Source organism: Ceratotherium simum, chromosome 2, assembly GCF_057802395.1.
Source record: "Ceratotherium simum simum isolate JZ-2026a chromosome 2, ASM5780239v1, whole genome shotgun sequence".
Classification (NCBI taxonomy): Eukaryota; Metazoa; Chordata; class Mammalia; order Perissodactyla; family Rhinocerotidae; genus Ceratotherium; species Ceratotherium simum.
The window spans coordinates 9,939,446-9,962,503 of record NC_141901.1 but is presented as its reverse complement, the minus strand read 5'-3'; the positions used below and the strand labels follow the sequence as shown (position 1 = coordinate 9,962,503).

The window sequence follows — 23,058 nt, the reverse complement described above, 5'->3', positions numbered from 1 at the left end:
AAGAATTTTTTAGGCGGCTTCTTAGCAGCATCAACTAAAAGCAGAATAGCCTACCCACGTGGTTACTTTTTTGGTCTTTTTAACGTCCAGGGAAAAGACCACATATGTATAAGAAATGAAGAGAGTGAATGATCTGCTTCTACACATAAAGCTATCCAGTTAAGACTAAGGGGGAAATGGAACAAGAGCCCTCTGGGTGTAGAGAACAGGAGGAAGTGCTGTTGAGAGGACAGGGCTCTTCACCTGGAATTCTCCTCTGTGAACTCAGCACCAGATTTCTGGAGAGAGAACCCCAGACCAGCGGGGTGGTCCTTCCGGTGGGGCTGGATAAACCCCTGTACAGCCGACTTAACCAATAGAAGAACATGTTGGAGCTGCAGGATGGCGAGAGACGCTCACGAATCCCACGCTGCCGGCGTTGGACGGTGGTCAAAAGTCAGTTTTGGAAATATACAAATCCCTTAAAATGCTAGGAGTTCTCACTCTTTCCCAATATTTAAGCCCTTCTCCGCTGAACATTCAAGTACGCGCGTCTAGAAACTAGATAAAGCTGCAAGGTCTTTGGGGCCCTTGGGGAGTGGGTAGGGGTAAGACCTTTTTCCTCTCTCTCAATGCATCGCTTTCCACTTCTATTAACAAACAAAGCTGTGGCCAAAAGTTACGGCAGAACGATTCCACATTGCAACGCAAGGCGGGAGCCCGTGACCACGCAGAGGCGGAAAGGGCCGGTCACCAGGCGCACGCCCTTCCCTTCCTTCCACGCTTCTCCGAGGGCAGAACCGGAAAACAGGGAGGAACTCAGCCTCGCGTTTCAAACCTCCCAAGCTTGGCGTCCGAACTCGAGCCTTCAGAAGGAGGAAGGTGAGCAAATCCAAAACGTCCTCAGTACCCGAGCCCATACACACACCGCCGCTGGGAGCCCAGCGCTCCTCAACCCGCCCCCGAAAGCGCCCAACATACGGCGTAGGCATTCAACCAATCAGAGCAGAGGCGCTGCCGCCATGCTTACTACGGGCGGAAATTTGAAGGAAAGCTTAGCACCGGAAGAAGAGCGCTGAAGAGGAACACCGTGCAATTAGGAAAGTGGACGGTGATGGAGAGGTCGCTCGACCTTGCCCTCAGTTCAAATGGCGACGCTAGTTGCTTCACTGACTTGAAACTGGCGCCAGGGAGTCTTCCTGCGTCGGGCCGCAGAGCGAGTCGGGAAACGATTTTAAACTGAGGAGGCGCTGGGGGTCGAATTGCCGCTTCTCAACGGCGGGATTTCGGATCTGGCCTTGGTCCCTGAAGGGCTCAGGTGGAGAGGGGCGAGTTGGGACAAATTGCCCCCTGCCCTTCCCCACCGCGAGCAGAAGCCAGCTCCGCAGGAACGAGGGTCGCAGAGCTGGGTGGCTGGGTCAGCGGAAATGTCCCTCCTGGGGTGAAGTCGCAGGGCTCACCTGGCGTCGGAGGGAGCGGAGGTCTCCTTACTGAGCAGGTTTGTGTCCCTCGGGAACCCACTTGTTGTGGAGCGAGAGGGAATTTGGGAGGGCCAGCGATTCCTCCGGACTCTCTCGTAGCTGTCATTTTGGCGGCTTTTTTACTTCAGGGGATTTCAGTCCTGCCATAGTTCTGGATGCAGACTTGAAGAACGATTCGTGAGGCCGGAATGGGAGACAGCGTCATCACGGCATTTTATTGGTAAGATGCTTTGTATTGATCCAGGACTGGCAGTAGACTTTATATTTGGCCCTGTTGTACGCTCATCATCTTTACAATACTTGTGTGTTTAGGTGTGTTTCACACTACGTGCTTAGCACTCTGCTAAGCATTGGTGTTGGGGCGGTTGGATTTAGGTATTGGTGGCAATGTAGAAAAGTGATTTAAGTCAGGGTCCCTTCCTTCATGGACTTACCACAAGAAAAATAACTAAGTTGTAATTGTGTGTTATGAACTATAAATGCAAGAGGAATTGGCGGATTGGTTTCACAAAGAATGAGATGAAGTTGATTTAAACAAAAAATTTTTGGTGTTAGGAATACTATCCATAGCTAGCTCTATGGATATGGCAAAGCTCCTCCTGAGGAGGTGAAGCCTGCGGGGTGGATTGGATTTGGTCGGACAAATGGAAATAGACATGTATTCTTAATTGGCGATAGGTTGAATAAAAAAAGTCAGGGAGCAGAGGCAAACATGACAGACGTGAAGAGCAGTAGGGTGATGATCATTCTAGGGTAGGGGGTGCATGTTTGGGTGCAGGGCAGTGGTTCTTAACCTTTTAAAAAATTGTCTACTGGACTTTTTTTCACCCTCCTCTCCCACCAAATACACATGCATATAGTGTTTTGCTTACAACTTTGGAGCGTTGTTGGATTTTGGAAAGGCTATTTGGAAAGGATCTTGGAGTAGGAACTCCTGAAGTAGTAGGAAATGAACCTGAATAAGATAATAAGATAGATAATGCAGTGCCTTGAAACCCAGACAGAGAAGTTCTGACTTCATTTCAAAGATGTGTGGGAATTGTTACGGAATCTCAAGCAAGGTAATGACAAGGTAAAAGTGGTGTCTGTGGAAAGACTGGTCATGGATTGGGGAAGGGAGTTAAGACTGGGAACAAGATAGGTGGCTGTAATCAAGAATGGAAGTGAAGGCCAAATCTGAGAGGGCTAGTGTGTATCCTTTGAAGAAGTATGTGAGAATTTGATAATAAATTGGATGTAAAAGTGAAGTGGAGGGGAGAGTAAAAGATGACTAAGGTGTATTTTAAGGGGCAGGGAAGAAAATGAGAAGGAAGAATAGAATTATTACTGAGAGAAACAGGGTAGTTGGAAAGGAGAGATTGGTTGTGAAATAATGTTTAGCTTTGAACTTAATGAGTTTGAGGACACGAAAAGCTTAATGTCCTCCAGGAAATTGGAAATGCTGGTGCAAAGGTCTGAAGATAGAGATTTAGGAGTCATATGTAGAATGAATGTTTTCATATGGAGAATGAGAGATTTCAGAGTCTGGGGAGACACCCACTGTTGGGATAGGAGGAAGAACGGGAGTCAGCAGATAAATCAGAAGGAACTATAAGAAATAAGAAGGAGAAAAAACCCCTAAAAAATGAATGTCTGAAAAAACAAGGTAACAGAAAGTTTAGAGGAGTAAGGATGAGTGAACTTGATGAACCAAGTATTTGGCCATGGTTTTAGCAAAAACGTTGTTGGTAATTTCAAAAGTGGAGTTTCTTTATAGTGATGGATACAGAAGAGAGATTGCTGAAGATTTCCAATAAAATATTTATTAGTAAGTGGAGGCAGTAGTTGTATACCACATTTTCAGGAGATTGGTCTCAAAAGGAATGAGATGAATTGGATTTAAACAAAAAATTTCTAGTGTTAGGAATACTAGAATATGCTTGGCAGTGGAAGAAAAGTATCCTGTAGAGTAGAGGTTAGAGATGATAGAGGTTTGAAATAAACATGGGAGGTGGCGTCCAAGGGAGATGTGAAGGAATGTGGGGACCCAGAATATTGGTTGAGGGGTTAGCTTTAGAAAGCAAGGAGGAGGACCTCTTTCCTTGGAAGGAATGATATTGGGACAGTAAAATATTGAGTCAAGATATATTTTTAACCTCTTAATTATTGAGCAGGGCAAAATTACACATTATGGAATTTGGAGCAAGAAGGTAAAATAGGTGTAAATCATTTTCTGATCTTTAATGCATGGATTGGGCTATTTCACATTACTGTTAACATTAATACTCAAGGGAAATGTCTTCTCAAAACCAACCCTCTCAGTGCTGATAGTCTTTTTCTCACCTAGATAGACTTTAAAATCTTTTTGGAATTCATAACATTTCTCTTTTAAGGAGTCAAGTTCCGTAGGGCTTATTTTGCCTTGGAATTGGTCCTTGTTGAAAAGCAGTGTGGAAGAAGTAGATAAGAGCCCACGCTCTGGAGTTAGACTGTCTGGATTCAAATCCTGGCTCTTGTACTCTTTAACTCTATGACTTTGGCAAGTTGCTTAACTTCTCTGTCTTCCCATCTGTCGACTGAGAATCTAATAACCCACATCATGAGGTTGTTTGAGGATTAAATGAGACAATATTTGTTAAGGGCTTAGAAGAGTACCTGGCACATGATGAATAGTCGATAAATGTTAGCAATTATTCCAAATAACAAATTTGAAAGAAGCATTCTGTGTAGATGGGACTGATTAAAACTGCCTTTTAAGTAGATAATTCAGTATGCATTTGAAGCTAGAATGCTTTAGAGTAGCTGCTATTTAAATTGTATGGTACATGAACTTGCTCTGGGCATTATCGGAGCTTTGAGAACTATATGTTTCATTTATGGAGTTTTGTGCAAGATATAGAGGGTATTCTACTTTGACATATTGAAATTTATTTATTTATTTATTTTTTTTAAAGATTTTATTTATTCATTTTTTCCCCCCAAAGCCCCAGTAGACAGTTGTATGTCATAGGTTCACATCCTTCCAGTTGCTGTACGTGGGACCCGGCCTCGCGTTGGACGGAGAAGTGGCGCCCCGGGGCACGCCCGGGACCCGAACCCGGGCCGCCAGCATCAGAGCGCGCGCACTCAACCGCTAAGCCACGGAGCCGGCCCGACATATTGAAATTTAAATATAGTAATAAACATAACTTTTCATTTGTGAAAAACTTTTTTAAAAGGGTAACTATGCCAGTACTTGGGAATAATTATTATAACTTTTAAATCATAATTCCTTTCAGTGAAAGTTATAATTTTGGAGTTCTATGAAATACTTCTGTTCAATTAAACCAATACTATTTAACAATTAAAGAGCACTCAGTGTTATATTATGGTAATTATACAAGAGAAACATAAAGCATGGTTTCAGTCAAAGTAGTTTAGTCTTGCTGGGAAGAGAAGAAATGCCCACCAGGAAAATAATACAAGGAAGTATATGAATACTGGCCAAAATGAGTGGTACAGACTAGGTGATGGAGGAGAGCTGTGTAGGCTGGTTTATTATTAATCTCCAAAGATTTTATAGAACACTTTTGAGGGATTTTGTTAGACTCATCTAGAGGGTTTTTGGGCTTTTTCAAAATATTTACTCCTGAGATCTCATTCTACTCCCCCCCTCCCCCGCCGCCACACACACACATTGGTTCTAGGAATCAGCCGCTAATACAGACAGAAGTGTATAATATCAGTGTTCTGGGAAAAACGGTTAACAGAACTCTACTACTAGAAAGGGCATCAAATTCAAGCATGGCCTTAAAGGAGGTGGAATGGAAAAAGGACACTTCAGATAGGGAATATAGTTGATAGGCAAAAACATGAAGACAAGAATATGTTTACGTGTAGGAGAAGTAGGAGGGTAAGGACAAGCTGAATTATGCAAGATCTTAAATACCTGGCAGAAGAGTAGAAGTTATCTAATCACTGTAAAGGTTTTGCACAGGTGACTAATTAAAGTGCCATTTCTGAAGAGTAGATTACCCTTAGATATAGAAAACACTTGGTTATCCTAGTAAGAACCTGGCTAAGGAAGTAGCTTTGAGAATGGATGACAGGGACGGTTGAATGTGCTTAGTGACTACATGTGAAAGAATATAAGTGGGCGCCTACTTAAATGAATTTAAATTAACTTAGAAAATTGACAGGAATTTGAAAATGGACCAGCTAGCTTTTGGAAGGAGGTGGATGGGAAGGAGTTGAATTTAGTTTTGAGAATACTGTGTTTGAGGTATCTAAGATATTCATAAAAATAGCCTATAGCCAATGAGAAATACAGGACTTGGTTGAAAAGTCAAAACTGGGGGTGTGTGGGGGGAGTGAGGGAGAAAGAGACCTAATTCCTTTACAGGGAGGAGTGGAATCAGTGAAACTGAGCATGAATTAACTTTTTACTGTTCAGAATTCTGGTTTTATTATTTTTATTATCTTTTTATGTAGACCATGGATTCTTGTGATACACCAGAATCGACTCCTAGACAAAGTGCCTCCTCAAGGCTTAAAGATTACTTTATAGGTGCCACTCCTCTGCAGAAACGATTAGAGTCAGTCAGGAGGCAGACTTCATTTGTCCCCACTCCGCCTCGAAGGAAAATTCCCCAGTGTTCACAGTTGCAGGTATGCTTCTTGTGTTCTTTTGTGTTACTCAATAATTGAGAATATCTGTGAACAAAGCATTTCAATTTTTGATAGTATTTATAGTATTTTTAGTATCTTCTTAATCCCTCAGGTAATAAAATAAATGAGAAACAGCTAAAACAAACAATTATTCACACTATCAGTACCTCCTCTGTTGTATCTTTTAACCTCCTTTAATCTGGAACATTCCCACAATATTTCTTTGTCTTTTATGACATTGACATTTTTGGAGAACGTGGTTTCCTCCTCTCCCCTTTTTAAATAGAATATTCCTCATTTTGTATTTGTCTGAGGTTTCCTCATGATTAGATTGAAGTTATGTGTTCTTGGCTGGGGTTCTGCATAGTTGTGTTGTGTCCTTCGTGGGGAAAAACATCTGGTAGCACATAGGTGATGTTAATTTTGATCATCCTGTCAAGGTGTTGCCCAGTAATTACTTTTTTATTCCCCTCTGCAACTAGTAAGCAGTCTTGGGGAGACACTTTAAGATAATACAAATATCCTATTCCTCTTCAAAATTTCCCCTAACACTTAATATCCATCATTTAACATTCATTGATAATTTTTGCCTGATCCCATCTTTATTATGATGGTTACAAAATAATGGTTTTCCGACTCCATTCGCTCCATATTTACTAACCGGCCTTTGGCATTCTATTGTAAGCCCTTCTTATTTCTCCATTTATTTATTTGTCTATTTATTGGTATGGACTCACGAATTCCTGTTTTTCAAATTTTTCTAGTTAATTACTAAATTATTTTGGTGTTTAAATTGTCTCAGATTTGTCTGGTGGCAACATGCTCTGTTTTGACCATTCATAAACAACGCTGAAGGTATATAATGTTAGTAATTTATAATTTTACTGAAACATGAAATACAATACAACTGGTCAATACAAGTTTGGTGTGTATTTTAAGTCACTTAGCAAGGAGCCTGACTGAACCATCACCCACATCTTCCTTGTAACTTTGTTTTCTTGTCAATGTGTGCGTAGTATCTTTTGGGATATGAGAAAATTTTTACTTCTTTGTGAATACTTTCTTAAAGAAAAATTACTAGTGCTGGTAATAAAAGTGATGGTTCTTAACCAGAAAACAGAAAGTGTATATAAATTAAATATTGGAGTGTCCAATTCAATGCTTCCTTATCTCTATGATATAAATAATTTTGCCATACCTTTTGATAGTAATGAAAAATAGTATAACTTTTTAATAAAAGCGTGTAACTGTTTCCTTGAATACTCTAATCAGAACAAATATTTTTGTCAAGTACACAACTGTAGTAAAAGTTCCAAAAGATAGTTGGAGCTGTGAGACTGTACCAGGAAGTATGGATTCTATAGAAAAAAATTCAATTCAGGATAAAACCGGGAGCCTGTATGAGACAACCCTCAATAATGCCTTAGAGCCAATACAAATGATGATACCTGTGGTTCTAATAGAGCATGGCAAAAATATTTCCAAGTATCTTTTTATTTAATCTACTGAATTAGGCACTGTGTCAGAGTGGATTTACTGCAAACAATTTTAAAATTTACTTAATTAAAACCAAATTAGATGCTCCAGGAATAGTTACTATTTTTAAAATATATAATTTGAAGTTTCTAAAACTGAAACACAAATATTCATCCAATAAATATTTATTGAACACCTGTTGGCTTTGTGCTAGGTGCTAGAGATGTGGTAGTGAATAAAAAATAGACAAAATCCCTGTTCTCATCAAACTCCTACTCTAGTAGGGAAGACAGACAATAAAAATCAGACAAATATATAATGTCAGATAGTAGTAAATGCTGTGAAAAAAATAAAGCATGTTAAGGAGATATAGAGTGACATAGTTGGAGTAGGTACAGGTGCTGCTTTAGGGTAGGGTGGCATCTTAAGTGACATTGGGCAGAGACCTGAATGAAGGAAAGGAACATACCATGTGAACACCTGTGGGAAGAGCATTCCAAAGGGAGGTACAGCAAATGCAAAGGCCTGTTCAAGGATCTTCAAAGAGTCCTGCAAACTCCAGTTTGGCTGGAGTACAAAGATCAGGTACCCAGTAATAGGTTTGTAGGTTTGAATTAAATACTTAAACTATTATGATTAAATTATTTACTAATGTTTCCTAATTCTTAAACTTCTTTTGTCTTGATTTTTTTTAGGAAGATGTTGATCCTCAAAAGGTTGCATTCCTTCTACATAAACAATGGACTTTATATAGTTTAACTCCCCTATATAAATTCTCCTATACTAATCTCAAAGAGTATTCTAAACTTCTGAGTGCATTTATTGCTGCTGAAAAGCAAAAAGGACGTGCTGTAGAAGTGGGAGAAGACTTCGACATCAAAGTGATTTTCTCTACTCTCTTAGGAATGAAAGGAACACAAAGAGACCCTGAAGCATTTCTTGTCCAGGTATAGTATGTAAGCAATGCTTGCTTTCTAGGGGAAAAAAATCTGCATTGTCTTGGTTTGGAAATTGTGGTTATTTTCTTACTGTTTTTAAAATTCTTAAGCTTGTGATTTATAACCTATTTCATGTCTTGTTTGACCAAATTATAATAATTAGATATGGCCAACTTAAAAAACAATTATTTTTCCTATTACAATATAATCATGTTTATTTTAGAAAACTTAGAGAATAAGTAAAATACAAAGAAAGTTAAAGACCACAGTTTAACATTTTGGTATACATCTATTTGGCAACAGACAATCTGAATAGGCCTATCTCTATCCAAGAAATTGAATCAATAATTAATAACCTTCCAAAACAGAAAGCACCAGGCCCACATGGGTTCACTGGTGAATTCTACCAGACTTTTTTTTTTTTTGGTGAGGAAGATTGGCCCTGAGCTAACCTCTGTTGCCAATCTTCCTCTTTGTGCTGAGGAAGGTTGGCCCTGAGCTAACATTTGTGCCCATCTTCCTCTACTTTGTATATGGGATGCTGCCACAGCATGGCTTGATGAGTGGTGTGTAGGTCCACACCCAGGATCTGAACCTGCGAACCTCAAGCTGCTGAAGCGTAAACTTAACCACTACATCACCAGGCAGCCCCTCTACCAGACATTTAAGGAAGAAATTATACCAATTCGCTACAATCTCTTTCAAAGGATAGAAGCAGAGGGAATACTTCTTAACTGATTCTATGAGTCTGGCATTACCCTAATACCAAAACCAGACAAAGACATTATGAGAAAAGAAAACTACAGGCAATATCTGTCATGAACATAGACACATCTGTTTGGCTATCTGTATCTGTTAAAATTGGGATCATATTGCCCATACTTTTGCATTATGGCTTTTTTACTGATAATCAATGTTGTAGATAATGACTCATGTCATTAGGAATTTTACATTTTTGTAAATATATCTGTATATTTCTATGGTTTTTACTATGATTAAATTCCTAGAAGTAGAATTTTCACAAAAAAATATGTTAACGTATCATTACATATTGTGATATATCATGCCCAGTTACTCTCAGAAATGTAATATTTTACATTTCTTCCTATATGTAATGTATAAAAGTAATATGACTATATTTTGATTTATTAAGAAACCAGATTTATTTTACTATTTATGCCTGCTACTTCTGTTTCTTCTGAGTTAACTCATCTTAGTTACTGATAAATTCTGAAACAGTTGAAAAGGCCTAATTTTTTTTTTTTAATTATTTTATTGAGGCCATATTGGCTTATAATATTGTGTAAATTTAGGTGTACATTATTATATATCAGTTTCTGTATAGACTCTGTTGTGTCCACCACCAATAGTCTAGTTTTTATCTGTCACCATATATATATGTGCCCCTTTACCTCCACCCCCTTCCCCTCTGTAACCACGAATCTGTTCTCTTTATCCATGTGTTTGTTTATCTTCCACATATGAGTGAAATCATATGGTGTTTGTCTTTCTCTGTCTGGCTTATTTCACTTAGCATAATACCCTCAAGGTCCATCCATGTTGTTGCAAATGGGATGATTTTGTCTTTTTTTATGGCTGAGTAGTATTCCATTGTGTATATATACCACATCTTCTTTATCCATTCATCCATTGACGGGCACTTGGATTGCTTCCGTGTCTTGGCTATTGTGAATAATGCTGCAATGAACATAGGGATGCATAAATCTCTTTGAATTGTTGATTTCATGTTCTTTGGATAAATACCCAGTAGTGAGATAGCTGGATCATATGGTATTTATATTTTTAATTTTTTTGAGAATTCTCCATATTGTTTTCCATAGTGGTTTACCAGTTTGCATTCCCACGAGCAGTGTATGAGGGTTCTCTTTTTTCCACATCCTTGCCAATGCTTGTTATTTCTTGTCTTGTTATTTCTAGCCATTTTGACGAGTGTGAGGTGATATCTCATTGTAGTTTTGATTTGCATTTCCCTAAGAATTAGTGATGTCGAACATCTTTTCGTGTGCCTGTTGGCCAACTGTATATCTTCTTTGGAAAAAAGTGTTTGTTCATATCCTCTGCCCATTTTTTGATTGGGTTGTTTGTTTTTTTTGTTGTTGAGTTGTGTGAGTTCTTTATATATTTTGGAAATTAACCCCTTGTTGGATATGTGATTTGCATATATTTTTCTCCCAGTTGGTGGGTTGTCTTTTCATTTTGTTCATGGTTTCCTTTGCCTTAGGTCTGCTCTATTCTTTATGCTTTATGCATTATTTTTTATCTCGTTAATTGTATTCTTCATCTCCAGAATTTGTTTGGTTTTTTTTTTTAGAACTTCAATCTCTTTGGTGAAGTATTCCTTCTGTTCATTAATTTTATTCCTCAGCTGATTGAACTTTCTGAGTTTTCTTGTAACTGTTGAGTTTCTTTATGACTGCTGTTTTGAATTCGCTGTCAGTTAGATTGTAAACTTTTGTGACTTCAGATTTGGTTTCTGGAAAGTTGCTATTTTCCTTCTGTTTTGCAGTGTTACTGCAGTTCTTCGTGGTGTTTGATGAATTGATCCTCTGCCACTGTAATTGTGGTAGTAATCACCTTCTCTTATTTGGGTATGGCTTTGGTTACTTTGATTCTTGTTGCTTCAGTCCTGTGTTCCTCCACTGGCTCTCCATGGTCTCGGATGCTGTTTTCCTGTGCACCACTTGTGTTGCTGTTCCCCAGTTGTCTGGGGGTGTTCATTGCACCACTGCCAGGGGTGCTGGGTTCATGGGTGTCACTGTCGCTGGTGGGGGCCCAGGTGCCCGAGTTCTTGTATGCAGCCCCTGCTGCTGGTGAGTTGGTGTTGGGTGTGCGGCTGCTGGGGGCTGGGTGCTCCCACCCTGTCTGCTTACAGTTGTGCAAGTTGGGCCACTGCCTCTGCTGGGGCTCCAGGGACTGTTGACTGTTGCAGGGTGGGGCCGCTGCTGCTGCCCCTTGGGTGTTTTCATTCACAGGGCTGCCACCAGCCTTCTCTGCTGTCCTGGGGGCATTTGTGCATGTGGGGTTACCACTGGCTTCTGCCACCTCTCCTTGGGCATTTGCATGCATGTGGGTCTGCTGCCGCCCCACCAATGTTTGGGTGCCTGGGGCTGGGCTGCCCTCACCTCCGCTCAGTCGTGCAGGTCGCTGCGTGAGGATCAGAGTCCTGAATCACTACTGCTGGGAGTGGTGGGGGGACCTGCTCCCATAGTCCAGTTCTTCACGGGATCCAGTCCCCCTACCTTCAGATGTATAGCTGCCTTGTCTCTTAGGCATCCACTTGTGCTGTGTAGGGAACCTTTTGTTGGTCAATGGATGTCCGTTTGGTTGTAATTCAGAAGGGAGAGATGAAGGGAACCTCTCACTCTACTGTGATGCTGACGTCACTCTCCTTGTTTATTTGTATAGATCAGGGGTCAGCAAACTATGGCCAAATCTGACCCATTGCTTGTTTTTGTAAATAAGGTTTTTTTATTGGAACAGAGCCCCTTTAGCTTGTTTCATATTGTCTGTGGCTGCTTTTGTGCTACAGGAGCAGAGTTGAGTAGTTGCTACAGAGACCATATATGGCTTGCAAAGCCTATAAAATATTTACTATCTGGCCCTTTATAGAAAAAGTTTGCTGAAAACTTTGGTAAAAGTTTGGTATAGATCCTGGTATTGACAAGGATCTCAGGATTCCTAGGATTAGGTTCTGGTACATATAACAGAAAGCCTAAATAACAGAGGATTAAACAAGATAGAGCTTTTTTTGTATTACAAAAAGGTGTCTGGAGGTAAGCTGTGTAAGGCTGGTATATGCTTCATGAAATTATTAATAATCTAGCCTCCTTCTATCTTCTCTATGATCCTTGGTGCATGACATCCATCTGTGAGGTCACCTTATAGTCTAAGATGGCTCCTGGAGCTCTAAATATTATATTCAAGTTCCAGGCAGGAAGTAGGAGGAAGATGGGAAGGGCAAACAGGATGCCCACCACTGAGTAAATCTTTTTTTTTTTTTTTAATTAATTATTTATTTATTTATTTATTTTGTGAGATTGGCCCTGTGCTAACATCTGCCAATCCTCTTCTTTTTCTGCTGAGGAAGACTGGTCCTGGGCTAACAACCGTGCCCATCTTCCTCCACTTTATATGGGACGCCGCCAGAGCATGGCTTGCCAAGTGGTGTGTTGGTGTGCACCTGGGATCCGAACTGGCCAACCCCGGACCGCTGCAGCGGAGCGCGTGCACTTAACTGCTTGCGCCACTGGGCCAGTCCCTGCGTAAATCTTTAATGAGACTTGCTTAGACCCAACAACTTCTCTTTACATCCCAGTAGGAAGGGAGATTAGAAAATTTTTCTTTTTTAGTAAGAGCACAGTTTTATGGTGGAAGGAAAAATAGACACTGGGTAGGCAATTAGCAGTCTCTGTCAAGTGAGGTAGTTGATGCCCAGAGCAGTTATGTGATTTGTATGTCATCAGGCAAGCAAATGTTCTTGTGAGGAATAGTAGTGACCTGTTGAATTCCTAGTATAGTGTCCTAATAGTTTTCAAATTAAATCTCATTTCTTGACGGGGTTATGGGACTCTTGGGTCATGAAAGTGCAATAGACGTAATATATCTGGGCTTTAAGGTATTTGAGAGTCTCTTATAGTCTCTTGAACAAGAAGGAGAAATATGGTAAAAATAAATATTTAAATGATCATTTCTAAAGGGATATGATACTGGACTGTGATCTTTACCTTGTCCTGGTCAAACTTTAATTAAAACTTCTATGAGGGGCCGGCCCCGTGGCATAGTGGTTAAGTGCGAGCACTCTGCTGCTGGCGGCCTGGGTTTGGATCCCAGGTGCGCACCGAGGCACCGCTTGTCAGGCCATGCTGTGGTGGCGTCCCATATAAAAAGTGGAGGAAGATGAGCACGGATGTTAGCCCAGGGCCAGTCTTCCTCAGCAAAAAGAGGAGGATTGGCATGGATGTTAGCTCAGGGCTGATCTTCTTCACCAAACAAAACAAAACAAAACAAAACTCAAAACTTTTTTTTTTTTTTGTGAGGGAGATCAGCCCTGAGCTAACATCCGTGCTAATTCTCCTCTGTTTGCTGAGGAAGACCGGCTCTGAGCTAACATCTATTGCCAATCCTCCTCCTTTTTTTTTTTCTTCCCCAAAGCCCCAGTAGATAGTTGTATGTCATAGTTGCACATCCTTCTAGTTGCTGTACGTGGGACACGGCCTCAGCATGGCCGGAGAAGTGGTGCATCGGTGCGCGCCTGGGATCCGAACCCGGGCCGCCAGTAGCGGAGCGCGCACACTTAACCGCTAAGCCACCGGGCTGGCCCCAAAACACAAAACTTATATGAATATCTGGAAGGTGTGTTTATCATGTAATTTACACATTTAAAGTTTGAAGTGTTAGTCATTCTGCTGGAAAATATAATCAAGCTTCTAAAAGAGCTGAATGTATTGGCACAATGGGCCAAATTGAAAGAGATTAAAATTTTAAGAGGGATAAGTTTACTGCCTCAATGTAGGTTGGGGGGGATTTACCTATTACCAGTGAAAATGAATATGTAGGGCTAATTTATGTAAAGTTGTCACCAAAAAACCAGAAAACTACTCTAGGATTATATTAAAAGGTATATAATCTAGGTTAAAGATGATGACAGTCTTGTAATTAATGAGTTTTTTGAAGTAATTATGTTCCGTTATAAATGAGCACCATGCAGAAGAATTTCAGAAAAGGGTGACCAGGATAGTGTGAGAACTTGAATGTATGTCATAGGAGGAATGATTGAAGAAACTGGAGATGTTGAACTTGGCAGTACATATCATAGGGATCATCAAATGTTTGAAGTCTTCCTCAGTGGAAGAATTCAAGCACATTGGATTTGGTGACCTTTTACAGTCCCTTCTAAAGTTGAGATTTTGAGATTTTGGTGGGGGGGGATACTGTACCTGGTTATGCCATATTGGCATCCCTTATTTTGCATTTTGGTTGCACCAAGATCTTACCATATACCATATCTCTAGGCTATAAGAATATTAGGGGAAAGGTCAATTAATTTTTTATTTTATTTATTAATTTTTTTCCCCCAAAGCCCCAGTAGGCAGCTGTATGTCATAGTTGCACATCCCTCTAGTTGCTGTATGTGGGACGAGGCCTCAGCATGGCCGGAGAAGTGGTGCGTTGCTGCGCGCCCGGGATCCGAACCCGGGCCGCCAGCAGCGGAGCGCGCGCACTTTACCGCTAAGCCACGGGTCCGGCCCAAGGTCAATTAATATGATAAATTCTAACAATGATTAGGGAGGCTATTTTCTCTGTGTTTTTTGGCAAGTAATACCACAGATTTTATTTTTTAATGTACAAATTAATTTCGAAATTGTGTAATTTAGGAGGAAATGTACTTTTGAACTTAATTAACCTGTTTTATTTTCTTTCTTTGTAGATTCTGTCAAAATCTCAATTGCCATCTGAGAACAGAGAAGGCAAAGTGTTGTGGACTGGTTGGTTCTGCTGTATATTTGGAGACAGTCTTCTGGAGACTGTTTCAGAAGATTTCACCTGTCTACCCTTATTCCTTGCAAATGGAGCAGAGACTAATACAGCCCTAATTGGAACCTGGTTTCAGAAAACTTTTGACTGTTATTTCAGTCCCTTAGCAATCAATGCTTATAATCTTTCCTGGATGGCTGCTATGTGGACTGCATGCAAAATGGACCATTATATGGCTACTACTGAATTTCTTTGGTCTGTACCCTGTAGCCCTCAAAGTCTGGACATTTCTTATGCCGTACATCCGGAGGATGCAAAAGCTTTGTGGGACAGTGTGCACACAACACCTGGGGAAGTTACTCAGGAGGAAGTTGACTTATTTATGGACTGCCTTTATTCACATTTCCATAGGCATTTCAAAATTCATTTATCAGCCACAAGATTGGTTCGTGTTTCAACATCTGTAGCTTCAGCACATACTGATGGAAAAATAAAGGTTAGTTTGAACAAATCTAGTTAAGTAATTTTTCCTTATTGTTGCATAGATTTCAAAATGTATGGTGATTGTATCTTCCACATTGAAGAAACACCTTTGAATGTCTGCCAATTCAAGACAGTAGAGAGATTTTATTTTATGCTTTATGGATGATTCACGGAAAAGTCTTCAGCCTTCGAGATGCAGCTTTATAATGGAAGGATACTATACATTGTGTGCTACAGTTTTGGTAATAATATGAATTATTCTGTAGTAACTTTGAAACTTTCAGAATTGTTTGTTGTCAAACTTGGAAATAATTATCAGAGTAACAGAGGGTTTTGTGTGTTAGATAAGAAAATTATAGCCAGAAACACAGAACTAAAATATCGTCTTTATATTTTAGGCTTTTCTATCCCTAATAGGAAAGAAATAATAGAGACATTGTTTTACTCTGTATGAAATCATTATCCAAGGAAGTATCAGAAATAAACTGAAAGTAGGCACTTAAATATATTAATATATTTAAAATATACTAAATACAGCTAAAATAAACACTCATTGAATATTGGTCTTGTCACTGTGCTAGAAGTTAAATATACCTTAACTCTAATCTGTAGAGCAACTCTGTAGTTAGGTGTTTTTATCCACATTTTATTTTTAGAAGAAGGAAACTGAGGCCAAGATTGGTTTAAGTGACACACAAGATAGCTTAGTAAGAGGGGGAGTCAAGATTTGAACGCTTATCTCTTAGGTTCTGAGAAGTTCATACTTTGTCTATATAAGCACTGTATTAGTGCTTTTCAAACTGGAGGTCACAGTGCCACAGTAGGTTGGGAAATAATTTCTATGGGAAGAGAGCAGTTTTAAAAAACAAAAGAAAGAAATAGAATAGAAAATATAAAAATGAGAGGCTATCATATATGGTAAGGATATACATTTGCTTGTACTGGGTCATGATGTTAAATTTATTTCTTACTATGGTTTGCAGTAAAAAATTTGAAAGATTATACTATGCCATATTACCTTGACATCATAAAGAAAAATATTTACATTTTAGCACTTCAGAATTCAATGTTCATGAAGTCCTTATGTACTTTTAAATTTTATTTCTATATGCCCACACTCTATTAATAAACTACGTTTAAAAACTATTTTAGGGCCGGCCCCATGGCTCAGCGGTTAGCTGCGCGTGCTCCGCTGCTGGCGGCCCGGGTTCGGATCCCGGGAGCGCACCGACACACCGCTTCTCCGGCCATGCTGAGGCCGCGTCCCACATACAGCAACTAGAAGGCTGTGCAACTATGACATGCAACTGTCTACTGGGGCTTTGGGGGAAAAAATAAATAAATAAAAATTATAAAAAAAAAAACAAAACTATTTTATATAATGTGTTCTTATCCATCTATGAATATTAGGGTGGTTTTAAACACATTTATTTTATCTGGTCTATTCTAAAACTAAGAGCCTCTTAATGATGTAAGATAGTAACTGTGGCTCCTAGGCTCAAATAATGCCATGATGATGGCTAACATTTATTAAGCACTAACTTGTGCCAGGCAGTATTAAGCATTTTATGTATACTGTTTTGTTTAGTTTTCGCAATAACCTGTTTATATAGGTTGTAAAGAGGAAACTGTAGCACAGAGGATAAGTAGGTTCTCTAAGATCACACAGCTAATAAATGGGGTCAGAATTTGAACCCAGTCATCTGACTCAAAAGCTTGTGCTTTTAACTGCAACACTGTACTGCCTCTCTAAAGTTTGAAATTAATGTGTTAACCAGATTTCTGCCATCTGCTTAGTTTCTAAAAGATACTTTTGGAATTGTATATCCCTTTGAGAAAAAGGAAGCTATGCAACCTCTTTCTAGACAATGTAGATACTCAATTTTCATACAAGTCTGAAGGGTTGATAGATGCCCTTTCCTCCCCTCACTCCTTAGGCAGATAGTCATTCCATGGAAGCCAGGATAAATAAGAACCCTTGTCTACTTACTTCTAAGCACCATTGACTAATAGTTGTAAATTTATTAGAGTTAGTAGTCTTCATTGAATAAAATCTATTTGACTTAGAGCAGCGGTGGTTTGGGTTCATATTTGTATCTTAGCTTATAGATATGGAATTTAAAATAAGCCTGGAATATATCAAATATCAAACTGCTTTGTTATAATTAATTCTACTTTAAATGTTGTCTTTTTTTTTTTTTTTTTCAGATTCTGTGTCATAAATACCTTATTGGAGTGTTGGCATATTTGACAGAACTGGCAATTTTTCAAATTGAGTGAGGCCTTGTGGGGACTATAAATTATGGATTATATACCTTTTTCTCTCTGATTATTTGCCTAATTCTTATGCTGAGAGGGACTGCAGGAGAAATGAGCATCTATCTCTACATCTGTTTTCCTTACAGTGCCTTTAGAGTTGCCCAGATGAAAGCCAAGAAGGATCTAGAAGAACAAAGAAGGTGGTAGTGGATGAACCACAGCCAGGTCCTCGTGTAATAGTCATGATGATCTGGGATGCCAGTCTCTAGAAAATGCTGAGTTGTTAATTTGTTGGCCATCTTTCTAAAAAATATATAATGTTTATTATGTCAAACTTTTAGGGTTCAAATGAAATTAATATTGAGTATTTTTGATTGGGGTCTTTAAAACTTTTAATCCCTGTTAAGCATTTTAGACTTGCATTCAGAGATAATTTCTCTCTTCTAAAGATATTTTCCTAGCATCATTTTGCTGTAGAGAACTGGCAATCAAAATCCTCTCCAAAGGAAACTAAAGATTAATATACATTTTTTAAGCCACTAATATGCTTCTGTTTTTAATACTCTTCAATTCTTATTGCAATGTTGAATTAAATATTCGCTTTTAAACTGAAGCAGTGTGTTTATCAGGGTCTTGGTGACAGATTTTTAATTAATGTCTCAGGAGTGGGAAGTCCTATGCTTTTTCTCTAGCACAAAAGTTACAAACCAACAATTATATAGAATTGTACAAATTGTAGAGTTGAAAGGCACCTGTGAGCCTCTTTTGAGGGCAGAAATTTTCTTGTTTAACTTTCATGTCCCTAATATTGTTTTAGCACAGTGCTTGGTAAATATCTGTAGATTAAGTGAATGAATTTTAACCCACTCTTCCATTTTACAGATGAAAACTATGAGGTCAAGCAATTTAAGAGACTTGCCCAAGACGTTGTATCTAAATCTCTTCTTTTTACTTACTGAGCATAGGAAGATTTTGTTTTACTTTAGAAATAATGTTTTTCAAAATCTTGTTTGAAAGAGAGTAACTTTAATAGGCTGTCATTCTAAAAACAAAGATTAACTTTTGGAATGGGTATTATTTCACATGTATTAGGAACAGCAGAGGTAGTGGAAAAAGCAGCGGGTTTGGAGTCGGACATGCATTCATTCAACTAATATTAAGCTCCTACTGTGCACTTAGAGTTATATTGTAATAGGCATTTAGCAGTGAAGACAAAAAAACATCCCTGTCCTGTGGAAATTATATGCTAGTGGAGGAAGGCAAACGATAATTTCAGATGGAGATAAATGCTATAAAGAAAATAAGGCGGTGCAATATGAAAAAGGGTGACTGGGATGGGGCCTGCTTTACACACAGTTGTCAAAGAAGGTCTCTCTGAGGGAGTGACGTTTGAGCTGAGTCCTGAACGGTGACAGGGAACTGGCTGTGTGAAGATCTGAGGAAGGCTGTGCTAGGTGGGTGAAACTGCACAGCAAAGGCCAGGAGTTAGGTAAGAGCTTGGCCTATTTGAGGAATAAAGGAAGTCTGTGGCTGGAACATAGTGAGTAAAGGTGGAGTAGGAGAGGAAGCTGAAGAGGTTGTGCAGCAGGGACTTTTTCCATGGTGTTATGTCTCCCAGTTTTTGGCTGGACATGTGGCTGCCCAGAATCAAGACATTTCTGGCCTTCCTGATAGGTAGGTATAGTCATATGATAAGTTCTGACCCATGGCATGTAAATGCAAGTGTCATGTAAAGCTTCCAGGAATCTTCCTTAAAAAATAGCGGGGGTGTACTCCTGGCCTTTTTCTTATTCTTCTTTCAACTTTGCTGCTTGGAACACATAAAATGACTGGTACTATAGCTGCTCTTTTAGGTCACAGGGATGAGGGTCAGGACCTAGGGATGACGGAGCATGGCATGGAAGGAGTTTGTGCCCTGAGGACTTCTTGAAGCTGAACCCCAGTGCCAGCTTTGGCAGTCTTCCTCCAGACTTATGTGTCAGAGAAGTAAACTTCTATCTTATCTAAGCTATTGTTATTTTGAGTCTCTTGGTCATAGCCAAACTTAATCCTAACTGATACAGAGACACAAGATCTGTATCATCTGAGTTTTTATAGATACTGTGAAGAGATTGGATTTTATTCTAAATGCACTGGGAAGCCACAGAACTTTTCAGGAGGAGAGTAATATGACCCAATTTGTATTTTATAAGATTTTATAAGATATGAGGGAGAATGAGTTGTAGGTGGGCAATAGTGGAAGAATGAAAGCAGTTAAAAGGTTTTTCGAAACGGTACATCCTCTATGGAGAAGTTAGCTGTATCTTGCAAAATTATGTGTGATTTACCCTTTGATAAGCAATCCCACTTCTAGGATTCTGTCCTCAAAATTCACTGGCAAAAATCCAAAATGAAGCATGTAAAAGGCTATTTATTACAAAAGTATTTGTAATAGCAAGATGCAAAAACAATCTAAATGTCCATCAGAGGGGGATTGGTTGAATAAACTATGGTATAGCTGCACAATGAATTACTACTATGCAATTATGAAAAGGTTTGAGGAAGATCTCTAACTGCTGTAGAGTGATCTCTAGGATATATCGTTATGTGAAAGAGCAAGATGTGGACAGAGTGTATAGTATGCTATCTTTTATGGAAGGAATGGGGGAAATAGAAGTATATGTGTGTATTTCCTACATTTTCAAAGTACAGTAGAAAGATAAACCAAAAACTAATAAAAGTGGTTACTAATAGGGGGAAGGAAGGAACTGGGTAGAGGGGACAGCCATGAAAGTGAAAACTTATTTGAATGTGTCTTGTTTATAGTTTGGAACCATGTAAGTGTTTTATATAATTATGAAACAAAATTAGATCAAAAAGAAAAAACAAAGCCATTCTTAAAAATGGAAAACAAATGAACTTAACTATATTAAGTTCATGCCATAATCACACAAAGAATTATTTTTAGTATCTTTAAATTTTAGTATTTTGACTGTACTTTGTCAGTGGGCTATATCCTAGCAGCAAAGGAATCTTAAATTGCATTCAGTTATCTTGTTATTAATAATATTGGTATTGTTGTTTTAGCACTATTTATAATAAGATAAAACATGTAATTATAATAATGTTAGGAACCAAGAGTTTCAGTGTAAGAGAAAAGATATATAATTACAAAATAAAGTAAGCTAAGTTGAAACTCTGTAATTTTAAATTTGAATTGGAAATATCAAAATGAACTCATTTATTCTTGAAATGCAAAAGATTTTGATGAAGTCCAATTTATCAATTTTTTTCTTTTGTTTCGTGTGCTTTTGGTGTTGTATCTAAGAAATCATTGCTTAACCTGAGGTGCCGAAGATTTACTTCTATGTTTTCTTCTAAGGATTTTATAATTTTAGCTCTTAAATTTAGGTGTATAATCCATTTTGAGTTAATTTTTATGTATGCTATGAGGAAAGCATCCAAATTCAGCATTTTGCATATGAATATTCATTTGTTCCAGCACTATTTATTGAAAAGATTATTATTTTCCCATTGAATTGTCTGTCACCTTTCTTAAAAATCAGTTGGCCATAAATGTTTGAGTTTACTTTTGGATTCTCAATTCTATTTCATTGATTTATATGTCAGTCGTTATATGCTGGTACCACAGTGTCTTGATTAGTGTAGCTTTGCTAGTGTGTTTTGAAATCAGGAAGTGTGAGTCTTCCAGCTTTGTCTCTTTTTCAAGATTGTTTTGGCTATTCTGGATCTTTTGCATTTCCATAAGAATTTTAGGATCATCTGGTCAATTTCTGTAAAAAAGTTAGCTCGGATTTTGATAGTGATTGTGTTGAATCTCTAGATCACTTTGGGGGAGTAGTGCCATCATAATGATATTAAGTCTTTCAATCTATGAACATGGGATATCTTTCCATTTATTTACATCTTTCAAAATTTCCTTCAATAATATTTTATAGTGAATTCAGTGTACAAGTATTGCACTTTTTTGTTAAATTTATTCCTAAGTATTTTATTCTTTTTTATGCTATTGAGAATGGAATTGTTTTCTTAACTTCATTTTTGCATTGTTTGTTGCTAGTATATAGAAATACAATTGATTTTGTATGTTGCTCTTGTATCCTGTGACCTCGCTGAACTTGTTTATTCTAGTAGTTTTTTCAGTGAGTTCCTTAGGATTTTCTATATATATAAGATTCATGTTATTTGTGAATAAAGACAGTTTTACTTCTTAATTTCAACCTGGATGCCTTTTATTTCTTTTTCTTGACAAATTGCCTTGGCTAGAATCTCCAGTACAATGGCAGATAGAAGTGGTGAGAAGAAGGTCCAGTCTTATCTGTTCCTGATCTTAGCGGGAAAGCATATTTCACCATTAAATATGATGTTAGCTATAGGTTTTTCATAGATGCCCTTTATCAGGTTTAAAGAAGTTCTTGTCTATTCCTAATTTGTTGAGGGTTTTTATTATAAATGGATGTTGGATCTCATCAAAATTTTTTTTCTGCATCTATTGAGATGATTCATGATTTATTTTTCTTTTACTTAAAACTACGCATTTCACTTCTGGTTTCTGGTTCCACATGTAAGGAGCTTGGAAGTCACTGCTGTGTCCTAACAACAAGTAAAAAGCTGAACAGATGGAAAAATCAACCTTTCTTGGATCTGTAAGAGACGGGAGTACACAGGGCAAACTACTGCCCCCAAGATTGGAGAAACAAACAGGCAAGTACAGTAAGCCAAACATGGCTTACTGGAGCAGTGACTCATAAGCATTAACAGCTGTGGGAACCAGTGTTGAGGATGGAAAACCTGAACTGTAATTGATGAATTGCTAGAGGCTCAGTGTGGACAAATCTGAAAGTTAAAAACTCGAGGGGGATGCAGTCATAGGGAGGCCCCCGCTATATTGTGAGATTTACCTCCAGGAACTCAACCAGGGGTTCCCACAGTAAATATCAGAGAAAAATCTCCTGTGCTTCTGGTAAAGGGGAGGAAAAAGCAACCATTTTGAAATATGCCAGAGCACTCAATTCCTAACAAGGCCTGCCCTCAGGGGAGACAAGTTAACTAGAGCCTAACTAACCTGGGGAAAGGGAAATACCAAACACTAGCCCAGTCTAGCCATCCTGATCCACCTAAGAGGGGAGAAAAAAACTGAGAAACTCTTGTGAAATTCACAGTCCAGAGGCATAAGCTCACTAAAAGGCTGAGACTCACTCCTGTGAGTCCTGTAATCACAGGACTGTAGAACACTTCCCCTCTCTCCACACCTCAGCACCACACTACTAAAGCCCTATCTATAGCAGTTCCTTCTACCTGGGTCATCTTGTCAAGCTATC

At 38.7% G+C, this 23,058-nt stretch overlaps 2 protein-coding genes across 8 annotated transcripts in view; one reads left to right on the top strand and one right to left on the bottom strand.

Annotated features, from left to right (window-relative positions):
• Positions 1–986, bottom strand: part of DARS2 (aspartyl-tRNA synthetase 2, mitochondrial) — a 33,209-nt gene extending 32,223 nt beyond the window's left edge. For 3 of the 4 annotated variants that reach the window (XR_015553971.1, XM_087438058.1, XM_087438072.1), the window contains exon 1: positions 818–986. Coding sequence is in view for 3 of the 4 variants with exons in the window: in XM_087438058.1 (XP_087294184.1) it covers positions 818–971 (154 nt within the window). In the remaining variant the exon portion in view is untranslated. Of the gene's footprint in view, positions 1–243 lie in introns of all 4 variants that reach the window. The other variant, XM_004425026.3, reaches the window with a different exon arrangement.
• Positions 898–21,951, top strand: CENPL (centromere protein L). 4 transcript variants are annotated; one of them, XM_087438108.1, is made up of 6 exons: positions 898–1,477; positions 1,589–1,680; positions 5,910–6,086; positions 8,258–8,509; positions 14,949–15,491; positions 17,687–21,951. In XM_087438108.1, exons 3-6 carry the CDS (start codon positions 5,913–5,915, stop codon positions 17,756–17,758), a joined length of 1,041 nt encoding a protein of 346 aa, XP_087294234.1. In that variant the 5' UTR covers positions 898–1,477; positions 1,589–1,680; positions 5,910–5,912; the 3' UTR covers positions 17,759–21,951. The 4 variants fall into 4 exon arrangements, with proteins under 4 accessions (XP_087294234.1, XP_087294243.1, XP_014638892.1 ...); XM_087438117.1 differs by lacking the exon at positions 1,589–1,680; XM_014783406.2 differs by lacking the exon at positions 898–1,477 and having other exon boundaries at positions 1,484–1,680.
• Positions 21,952–23,058: the final 1,107 nt, after the last annotated feature.

Bases quoted from the DNA above. Each gene is read 5' to 3' on its own strand.
- CENPL (XM_087438117.1), top strand. From the start codon at position 5,913: ATGGATTCTTGTGATACACCAGAATCGACTCCTAGACAAAGTGCCTCC. The intron at 8,510-14,948 runs GTATAGTATGTA...CTTTCTTTGTAG, and splicing joins CTGAAGCATTTCTTGTCCAG to ATTCTGTCAAAATCTCAATT. The intron at 15,492-17,686 runs GTTAGTTTGAAC...TTTTTTTTTCAG, and splicing joins ATACTGATGGAAAAATAAAG to ATTCTGTGTCATAAATACCT.